Source organism: Sphaerodactylus townsendi, linkage group LG17 (assembly GCF_021028975.2).
Source record: "Sphaerodactylus townsendi isolate TG3544 linkage group LG17, MPM_Stown_v2.3, whole genome shotgun sequence".
Taxonomy (NCBI): Eukaryota; Metazoa; Chordata; class Lepidosauria; order Squamata; family Sphaerodactylidae; genus Sphaerodactylus; species Sphaerodactylus townsendi.
Window position 1 is genome coordinate 6,747,142 of NC_059441.1, and position 9,811 is coordinate 6,756,952.

At 60.9% G+C, this 9,811-nt stretch overlaps 1 protein-coding gene across 6 annotated transcripts; it reads right to left on the reverse strand.

The window, feature by feature from the left end:
- Positions 1–623: 623 nt before the first annotated feature.
- Positions 624–9,672, reverse strand: RAB27A (RAB27A, member RAS oncogene family). 6 transcript variants are annotated; one of them, XM_048481874.1, is made up of 8 exons: positions 9,536–9,672; positions 9,410–9,501; positions 5,433–5,604; positions 3,485–3,570; positions 2,180–2,283; positions 1,889–2,012; positions 1,306–1,398; positions 624–775 (listed from the first exon to the last, which is right to left on the reverse strand). In XM_048481874.1, the coding sequence occupies exons 1-8, from the start codon at positions 9,542–9,544 to the stop codon at positions 745–747; spliced, it is 711 nt and encodes a 236-aa protein (XP_048337831.1). In that variant the 5' UTR covers positions 9,545–9,672; the 3' UTR covers positions 624–744. The 6 variants fall into 6 exon arrangements, with proteins under 6 accessions (XP_048337831.1, XP_048337830.1, XP_048337836.1 ...); XM_048481873.1 differs by lacking the exon at positions 624–775 and having other exon boundaries at positions 954–1,398; positions 9,536–9,668; XM_048481879.1 differs by lacking the exon at positions 624–775 and adding an exon at positions 7,646–7,844 and having other exon boundaries at positions 954–1,398; positions 9,410–9,551.
- Positions 9,673–9,811: the final 139 nt, after the last annotated feature.

The following is a 9,811-nucleotide window of genomic DNA, read 5'->3' on the forward strand; positions in this document are numbered from 1 at the left end:
TTCTGAAGCGGTGGAGCCCCCCCCCCCCTTGTCCAGCCTCCCGCGACCCCCTCCCCACCCCCCCACCTACAGCAGTTGGGTCGCCCCTTTCCCCTGCCGGCAGAATTGGATTTGCTTCTCCAGACTTTGCCTCCCACCAGGCAACATTCGGGGCCCCACTCCTCCGCTGGCGGTTCAGGGGCTGCACGGAGCAGTGTGTCCGGGGGGGTGCAGTGGGGCTGGCTGGCTGGCTGGCCAGGCTGCTGGACCTCCCTGCCCAGAAGGCTGCTGGCTCTGGCGGTCAGTGGCACAATGTGAGGCCAGTCAAAGGTGCCACAGTGTGGGTGTGTGCTAAGGGGGGGGGGGGAGAAGGGTGGCCACCCCAAGAGCATTGGGCAGTGTGGAAAACGTTTCTGCGTGAAGACTCGCCTGCCTGCTGCTGAAAGGGAGGGGGGTGGAGGGGGTGGCCCTGGACTGCCCACGCAGGGGATCCCCCTTGGGAAGGACAGGCCCCGCACGGCTTTGCAGCGGAGACTCAGGAAAGAGCTCTGGGCTGCTGACAACACTCAAGCAAATGTTCTGCCCCATCGTCACAAATACCTCTTTGTTTGTCTGGGAACAAACGACACATGGACAACATCCAGAAGTGTAAACTGAGAAGGGTTCATTGAAATAAAGCAAGACCTCACCAAAGCCCGTGCTAACAGTTTCGGTCCCGTTGTGACGGAGATTCTCCGGACCAGTGTGTGCTTGGGACAAAGACTCTTAGCGCAAAGCACGAACTGGCCCGAGGTTCCTGTCAAAACACAAGCGAGACCGTGCATGACCCCTCTGCACTCCTCCCAGCCTGCACGCTGCCCGTCTTCATTCGGGTGTGGTGTCCAACATGGGCGGCTGCTAGCAGCCCGCTGAAATGTGCCCTCGGGGTCCCTGAACAGACTCTGTCTAGCAATTAAGAGTAAGTGATTCACACATTTTCTAAGAATTAGTTTTATTGCTGTCGCGAGAGAATCTGAATTCCATTATGGAGCAAAGAACTCAAGGCAGGAGAGCCCAGAACTCAAATCAGTCCCCAGCTCATTTGCAAAGCACCAGGTGGGCTCCGGAGAAAGGAACCTCCCGACGTTTCTACGCTTATGCAAGGCAGGAGGGGCCCGAAACAGATCCCCTGAAACGTCACCCCTGAGAGCATATTTAACGGCTGCGTTCTGCCTAGGGCCTCAGCAGCTGCATTTGCTTTTCTCCCCCTCCTCAGCGAGCCGCTCTGTTGAGCTGTGGCCATTGGACTGCACCACCCCTTCCGGGATCCAGGATTTGTCCACACACCGTTCCATGCGCTTCATGATGAGGTCCAGCAGCGTCTCGATGGCCTTGCTCACGTTGGCCCCGTTGGCTGCGCTCGTTTCAAAGTACGGTATCCTGCAAAGGACAAAGTGAGTCAGATGGCGGCAGGAACAGAGAGGAGGCGGGTGGGGCACAGCGCTCACCCCTCCTTGCCCCTTGGGAAGGTCCCAGCACAGATGTGGGACCAGCGGCTTCCCTGTCCAGCCCCTGTTTCATGCCCAAGCACATCTCGGGGATCTCGAAGGCCCCTGCTTATGCCCGGCCAGCCGGCTCATGGTCAGCTTGCAGCTCACAGAAGGGGGGAGGCTGCTGCCAGTCCCAGCACCCCGCCCCACACACACGGGGACACACACACGCACGGTGTATTCCAGCTCATGGGGGGAGGGCATTTTTCTTTTGTCTTGGGAGGGTTTCCTCCCCGCAGGCACGGCAGAGCAACTGAAGGGAGGCTGAGCGGCAGAAGGTGAGTCGCTGGGTCCTGCCTGCTGAACTCTGAAGGGCACAGGGCACCCCTTGTCCTGCCCAGATCCTCCACTGTGCGCCCAGGGCAGGAGCGGATACTTGCCCATATTTCTCCGCCAGCTCCTTCGCGTCCTCCTCTTGAACCGCCCTCTGCTCTTCCAGGTCGTTTTTATTCCCACACAGGACCACGTCTGGGTTGTCACAGTAGGCGTGCATCTGCAGCTGGCCTGGCGGGGCACAAAGAGAAGAGCCAAGGTCAGGCCGGCAGACCCTCAAAGAGTGTGTGGGGGGAAGGGGTTTGTCTGCCTCCATGTTCCTGCACCCACTCTTCTTTGCTATAGGCAGCAAAGGGCTCCTGGCCTGCCCCCCAGCAGTGGGAGAGAAAGCGACCTACTCATCCAGTTCCGGACATTCAGAAAGCTCTGCTCGTTGGTCAGGTCAAACAGGAGGAGGAACCCCATCGCATCCCGGAAGAAGGCCGTCGTCAAACTCCGATACCTGCCAAGGGACAAGCGCCAGTGGCGTTAGCAGCACCCAGCAGGAGCAGCAGTGGCGCAGGAGGTTAAGAGCTCGTGTATCTAATCTGGAGGAACCGGGTTTGATTCCCCGCTCTGCCGCCTGAGCTGTGGAGGCTTGTCTGGGGAATTCAGATTAGCCTGTGCACTCCCACACACACCAGTGGGTGACCTTGGGCTAGTCACAGTTCTTTGGAGCTCTCTCAGCCCCACCCACCTCACAGGGTTGTGAGGTGGGGAATGGCAAGGAGATTGTCAGTCCCTTTGAGTCTCCTGCAGGAGAGAAAGGGGGGATATAAATCCAAACTCTTCTTCTTTCTCAGTCTGGAAAGACAGCCCAGAGTCCCCCATGGGCACCATGGCTCTCAGCCACAACACAGGAGGATAATCTGTCCAGCTCCTTCGCTACAAGAGCCAGAATCCGTCTTTCGGGGGCAACTGTGCTGCTCTGCTGCGGAACTGCTAGATCTGAGCGTAACACCTTAAAGACCACCAGGATTTCTAGGTTTTGAGAGTAAAGTATCTTTCATCACAATCAGCGTGCTATTTCCTGTCAAGTCCAAAGCAATCAGAAGGAGCAGCTACGGAAGGTAAAGAATCCCTCCCCTTGGCCCTCGCAAGTGCTGGGGGGGTGGGGGTGGGGCTGATCTCTGGGGACAGCCTTCAATGTCACCTTCTGTGTTGTGCTGTAGAAGCCTCATCAGGGGGATCAGATACATCAAAGATCTCCCGATTCCCCCTGATGAAGCTACTGAAATGAAACATGGAGGGGCTGCACATGACAACAAAGGTGTCACCTGGCACCCTGCTCGCCTCGTTTCCTTTGCTGGCACATGGCCCCCTTCCCTTGCCCCCAGAGGGGCACAGCACGTCCCCTTTGAAGCAGAGTCCACTCAGGATGGACACTGACCAGACGCGTACTGAGCATGTGGAGGCCAGGACGGCACACAACACCCTGCATGGCTGGTCAGAGTCAGGCGCCACCTGCTCGTTTCCAGAGGCAGAGTGGAGCCACACGGCAGCCATTCTCCTGCAGAAGGGCTCTCCTGCAAGCCTTGCAGGCAGGAATGCTGACGGAGGGAGCCCGTTCCATGCCAGTGCGGGAGAAGTCCCTTCAAAATCCATCTCTGCCTCCCAGCCCCCCACGCTGGGCTCTGGCCAGATGTTCAAGCAACGCCCCCTACCTTTCTTGCCCTGCGGTGTCCCACAGCTGGAGATGAATCCTCTGTCCTCTGCTGCTGAGGCCGTCTGGCCCGTTGGGTCGGTACATCTAGCGTGAAAAAGACTGAAGTCTATAAAATTGATTGAAGTCTATAAAATTATGCACGGGGTAGAAAATGTTGACAGAGAGACATTCTTCTCTCTTTCTCACAATACTAGAACCAGGGGACATCCATTGAAAATGCTGGGGGGAAGAATTAGGACTAATAAAAGGAAACACTTCTTCACGCAACGTGTGATTGGTGTTTGGAATATGCTGCCACAGGAGGTGGTGATGGCCACTCACCTGGATAGCTTTAAAAAGGGCTTGGACAGATTGATGGAGGAGAAGTAGATCCTGGCTCCCAATCTTGATCCTCCTTGATCTCAGATTGCAAATGCCTTAACAGTCCAGGTGCTCGGGAGGCAACAGCCACAGAAGGCCATTGCGTTCACCTCCTGCCTGTGAGCTCCAAAGAGGCACACAGTGGGCCCCCTCTGCAGTGGCGAGGCTGGGACTAGGTGGACTCTAGGTCTGATCGCTTGAGGCTCCCTTCTTATGTTCTTAAGGCCATTGCTCACCACCCTGTGAGCTCCCAAAGGCACCTGGTAGGCCACTGCAGTAGCAAGAGAGCTGGACCCCTAGATGGACTCTGGTCTGATCAGGCTCGCTTCTTATGTTCTTAAGACAGGCAACACACCTGCCTGTGAGCTCCCAAAGGCACCTGGTGGGCCCCTGCGAGTAGCAGAGAGCTGGACTAGATGGACTCTGGTCTGATCTAGCAGGCTCCTTCTTATGTTCTTAAGGCCCTTGCTTTCACCTCCTGCCTGTGAGCTCCCAAAGGCACCTGGTGGGCCACTGCGAGTAGCAGAGAGCTGGACTAGATGGACTCTGGTCTGATCTAGCAGGCTCCTTCTTATGTTCTTAAGGCCATTGCTTTCACCACCTGCCTGTGAGCTCCCAAAGGCACCTGGTGGGCCCCTGCGAGTAGCAGAGAGCTGGACTAGATGGACTCTGGTCTGATCCAGCAGGCTCCTTCTTATGTTCTTAAGGCCCTTGCTTTCACCTCCTGCCTGTGAGCTCCCAAAGGCACCTGGTGGGCCCCTGCGAGTAGCAGAGAGCTGGACTAGATGGACTCTGGTCTGATCCAGCTGGCTCTTTCTTATGATGTTGTGAAGGAGGGGGGGGCGGAGGAGCCCATTGGTTGAGAAGCCCAGCAGAATTTCCCAGACAGGCTGCAGAAGAGCCCGGGCTCTGTGCCTTCAGAGGGTGTTTGGGGGGCTTTGGCGGGAGGGGGGCTTCTATTGAGCTGCGGCCGAAGTGCAGGCACACCTGTTTTTATCTGCCACGTCCAGCTCTTCTGCTTAAGATGCCCTCTCCTGGCACTGCTGCCTCAGCCGCTGCGTGGGAGGGTCACGTTTTGGAAAGGGGTAGGGGGGCTCGGGGGCTCTTTTCTTTCCAAGGGAACCAGTCACAGTAGGCTGGGGATGACCTGTCATTTGGGGAGAACTGCAGGCGGTGGTTTCCATTGCTGTTGGATGCTAGATTCTTGTGTGTTGTCATCACTGAATGTTCCCAAATGCTTAATAGACTCAATCCCAATTCAGTGGCCTAATATTCCAGCTCTCATTATGCTTGTTTTTAAAACTTTTTTACCAGCCAATTTCTATTGTACAATTTATATATATGCCATTAAAGGTTTCATCATCATCACTCCTTTTGCCGCCCGCCCCCTCCATCACTGGGACTTCCTTGGGAAGAACGGCAGGCAAGGCTGCAGCCTGGGTGTGGGAGAGGAAGCAGCTCCAGAGAAGGATGCAAGCAAGAGTACAGAGACGCAGAGGAGGCCTGGGGGGCTGGCAAGGGTTTCTGGCCATCTCAGTGCTCTGAAGCAACCGTGCTCCGTGCCGCAGAAAGGGGCTTGGACTTACCACCCTCTTTTCTCGGAAGTCAATCCCCACCGTCGTTATGAACTTAGAGTTGAATTTGCCGTCGGTGTATTGGTAGAGGATGCTGGTCTTCCCCACCCCGGAATCTCCCAGGGCTAAGAACTTGATCAGGTAGTCATAGTCCCCATCAGACATCGTGAGAGTGTGGGCAGCCCTGCAGGTGGGAGGCGAGAGAAAGAGGGAATGGCCATCGCTGGGGGGCACAGCTCCCCCCACGTGCTTCGCTCGGCTGTGAGCCAACTGTGGCCCACGGCATCTGGCCTGCCTCCAGTCACACAGCACTCCCCCCACGCAGAGCGGTTGAAGACCCACCCAGGAAGGTCACCCACGGGCTCCTTTCGCTGCAGTGGCAGACTTGGCTGTGGAGCTGCAACAATGTTGTGATCCTTCCCTGACCCTCACTCGTGCAACCGTGCATGTGAGAGAGGGCATCAGGCTGTGTGGGTGAGGCGCACGAGCAAGAAAGGCTTGCTGGACCCTGTGCCGTGAGGGCAAACCAACCGGGGCTTATCTGCAGGTGGCGGAGGCTTGGGTCGAAGGCCTTGCCCAGCACCCCAACCAGGGCTGGCGAGACTGCCGGCCGTGCCTGAGCTCCGGTCCACCTCCTCCCTGGACAAATATTGAAGCAGGCCTCTCCACCCTTTGGCTCGTGAGGCCCCAGTCAAAACGCCTTGCGGCCTTTCCGTGAAAGCCCAGGCAGAAACTCCACAGGGCTCTTAGGCACAGCACTGCCTACTGCGGCTCTCTGGGTATCTGTCAAAAAGAAGCCCAACCCAGGCACTTGGGTAGAAGCAGGCAGAGGTACGTAGCTGGCCACAGAAGCCCCGCCCCTCTCCTGCCCGGCCTGCCAGAGGAGAGCAGAGAAGAGTCCTTCCCACCCACCACCCACCTCCTGGGACCCTTTGCTTGCTCTGTCACTCAGCCATGCCCCCCAGCAAGGGCCTCCAAAAGAGTGGCTGCAAAGACTGGCAAGGGGGCATCCTCACAGTGGCAGCCAGGCAGGCCCACTCCCCGTGGGCAACGGCAGCTCACCGCAGGGCACATTAGCTCCCCTGCAGTGGCCAGTGGCTCGTAGTGGGGCATCAAAACTGAAACTGAGGCTGCCTGTTCTCCATCTTTTGTCCTCTTGGTTGGGCCTGATTCCCCGATTCCATCACGGGCCCTTCCTACTCCCTCCCTCCCTTTCTTTTGGGCCTTTCGACCGGGCGCCTGTTTTAAACAACTTTTGTTAATCAACTTCTGTTGTTTTAATCTATATTTGCTGAGGAACTGCTGCTCAAGTTTTAATGGGTTAAGTTTTATGTTGTTTTGATTGGCTGTCCTGGAGAACAGCCATACTTGTGAGCCGCTATCGACCTTTCGGGATGCTGGGGCCTATAACGTTCATGAACGTGAACCAACTGATGAGTAAAGCCCAGGCCGGCACATGGCGCAGCCAATGTGCGCAAGGGCTTCAAGTCGCCTTCCAGCAACCACCGACAGGCACCCAATAAAAGGGCTCAGGGTGTGCTACGGGCTCCAGGCCTCTTCTGCCAGGGCGGCAGCCTTATCACCCCACCCCACCCCCACCGTCCTGCCTCCAGCAGCACAACAGGTACCATGGAAGCCTCTCACGCCACACTGGGCTCATCATCGTGTAGCTCTGGTAACCAGCACTTGCTCCTCCCTCTTTCACTCCCTCCTCCTTCCCAGCCCACCCAGCCGTGGGTGCCGTGGCACTCCCACTGATCAAGTCCCGGGGCAGTGAGTGGCACACACCCAGCCCCTGAGAGTGGTCCGTGGCCTTGCCCAGCGCATCTTCCACCCCCTGTAGCCTCCTCTCCAGCCCCAGGAGACGCAGCCTCTGGCCCTTCACGCGCTTGGCTGGCCCAGGAATCTCCTCCTCCTCCTCACACCACCCAGTTTCCCGTGGGTGAGGGGCTGCCTCAGCCCATGCTGGGGTCCAGGGTTTCATGGCTAGGCTGGGCCGCCTGCCAGTTTGAAGCACAGGCTGGCTGGTCCCAGGAGCAAAGCAGGCGGATTTTGGATGCGCTCTCTAAGGTACTCTTTAAACTTCAGCATCCACTGTGGAGATTCTCATGCCCAGGACTGGGAGGGAGCGAGCAGATCCTCCAAGCCGCTGGTGTAACAAGTGAGGCCGGATCCCAGGAGCCGGCTTGGCTCCGCCTCCTCCTCCCCCCTCTTCTTGCCCCCACCTTCTAAGTCCGCCAGATGGGGAAGCCTCTTCGACACACCTGCGCCTGCCACGCGGCACTCCTCCGCTGCAGCCCCGCGAGCCCTCAACCGTGGCCCGTCGTCTCTCGTCCTGTCGCCTCCGGGCTCCTCTGGGAGAGGCGCCGTCTCCCCCGCCAGCCAGAGCAGCCCCTGCAGGAGCCCCACCTGCTTCGCACACAGCTGGGAGGGAGGGAGGGAGGAGGCTTACGTGGCCACCGGCAGCCACTGTTTGCCCAGGAGAGGCGCGCCTCTGGGTGTCTGCAGGGAGTGGCGGCGGCAGCAGCAGCCCACTGGGGGTCTCCTGGCCGGAGCCACATCTCTTGCCCGGCCCCTCTAGGGCATATGGGGGGGAGAGAACAGCCAGCACTGGCACCCAGCTGAACTGTGGCAGCATAGGTGGGCTTTGCCCCTCCTAGAGCTGACAGGGGAAGGGCAGACTAGGCTCCCCCCCCCCACTTGTTCATCTGCTGGTCAAAGCATGAGAGTCTCAGGGAGGGGCCAGGAGGACCCCCCTTGGCTTCCACCTGAGTCCTTTGGAGCAAGAGAGAAGACCCTTCCAGGGGAAGTGGACCACTCTCTCTCCCGCCCCATATCCTCAGCAGGGACCCCCAAGCGGCTGCTACTCCAGCTGCAAAGGAAGGGGGGGAGGCAGGTCATGCCAGGAAGACTGGTCGCCCGCAGCACTTGCTCTGGGGGAGGAGTGGGGGGGCACTGGGCGTTCCCTCCCCTGACTCTCAGGCGCCTGGGCGCTCCTGCCACTCTCCTGGGCACGGGGCTGGGTCCTCTTCTGCAGCCAACTGTGGCACAACCCTCTCCTGGAGGGAGCGGGGGGGGGGGGGCAGCCCAGCAGCCCTCCTCCTGGCTGAGCCCTGGTTGAGGCGGGTGGGCAGCCACCTGGGCGGGTGGGGGATGTGGCCAGGTCGCCCACCCTTCCGCCGCAGCGGCCACCTCCTGAAAGGTGCTGGTTCGGGGTGCTTCTGCGAGACGGAGGGGGGGCGTGTGTGTTCAATTGCAGGCGCCCCCCCGTCCGTCCCGCGCCCCCATCCCTGTGGGGGCGGGTCCTGTTTGGCGGGGCAGCGAGGCGAAAGCGGGAGGTTCAGGGTGCCGCCCCCTCCCCCCCCCTCCGGCGAGCCTGGCCTACCTGGCGGGGGTGGGGGTCGGGAGAGGGCGCGGCGCGGCGCGGCTCTCCTGGCACCCGGCGGGCGGAGGGAGGAGGCGGCCCACGAGGCTCCCCGCCCGCCCGCCCGGCCCAGCGCCCTCAGCTGCTCGTCATGGGGCCGCTCAAGTGACCGCGGCGGCGGGGGGGGGGGAGAGGGGGCTCCGGGGCGGCGCTGCTTCCTGCCAGCCCGTGAGGGAGGGGGGGCGTCGCGGTCCTGCTCAGGGGAGCCCCCAAGTTCCGGGCCAGGCTTGGAAAGGGGGGGGGGGCTGTGTCTGCCTTACTTTGCAGCGCCTTGCAAGGGAAGCACGTGCCTTGTGCCCGCGGAGGAGCCCTCGGGGGAGCCGCCTCCTGCTGCTGCTGCTGCCGCCCCTAACAGGTGCCCACCTGGGGAACGTGAAGACCCCCCCCCCGCTCTCCGCAGGAGGGCTGCTGTGAGGTCGGGTCCCCAGGAAGGAGGGGCGCCGCACTGACTGCCCTGCCCCGTCGCCGCCCCCCCGGGAGAACCAGGCAGCCTGCCGCGCGCAGCCCCTCCGTTTTGCGGCGGAAGCCTTGGGGGCCCGGGCCGGGGGTGCAGCGGGCGGCGTACCTGCGGCAGAGGCGGTGCGACCCCGGACGGCAGGCGAGGGCCGGGAGACCCCATTCCCGTTGAGCGCCTGGGAAGAGGACGGCCAGCCCCGCTCCGCTGCAGGCGGGCAGCCCCACCGCCAGGCGGCCGAGACATGCAGGCAGGAGTCCAGCAGGTGCAGCGCGACAGGCTCCGCCGCCGCCGCCGCCTAGACCTTGGCGGGGGGCTGGGCCTGTCCGTCGGGGGCCCCGGGGGGGGGCTGCTGGGCCGCCTCCGGGCACGGCTTCGCGGGGGGCTCCAGGAGGGGCTTGTAGATGTAGAGGCCGCTGCCCACCCCCACGGCCGCCGCCAACAGCGCCTGCGCCAGGTTCGCGCCCCGCAGCATCTCCCGCAGGCGGCGGCCGCACCGGTGGGAACGCCACC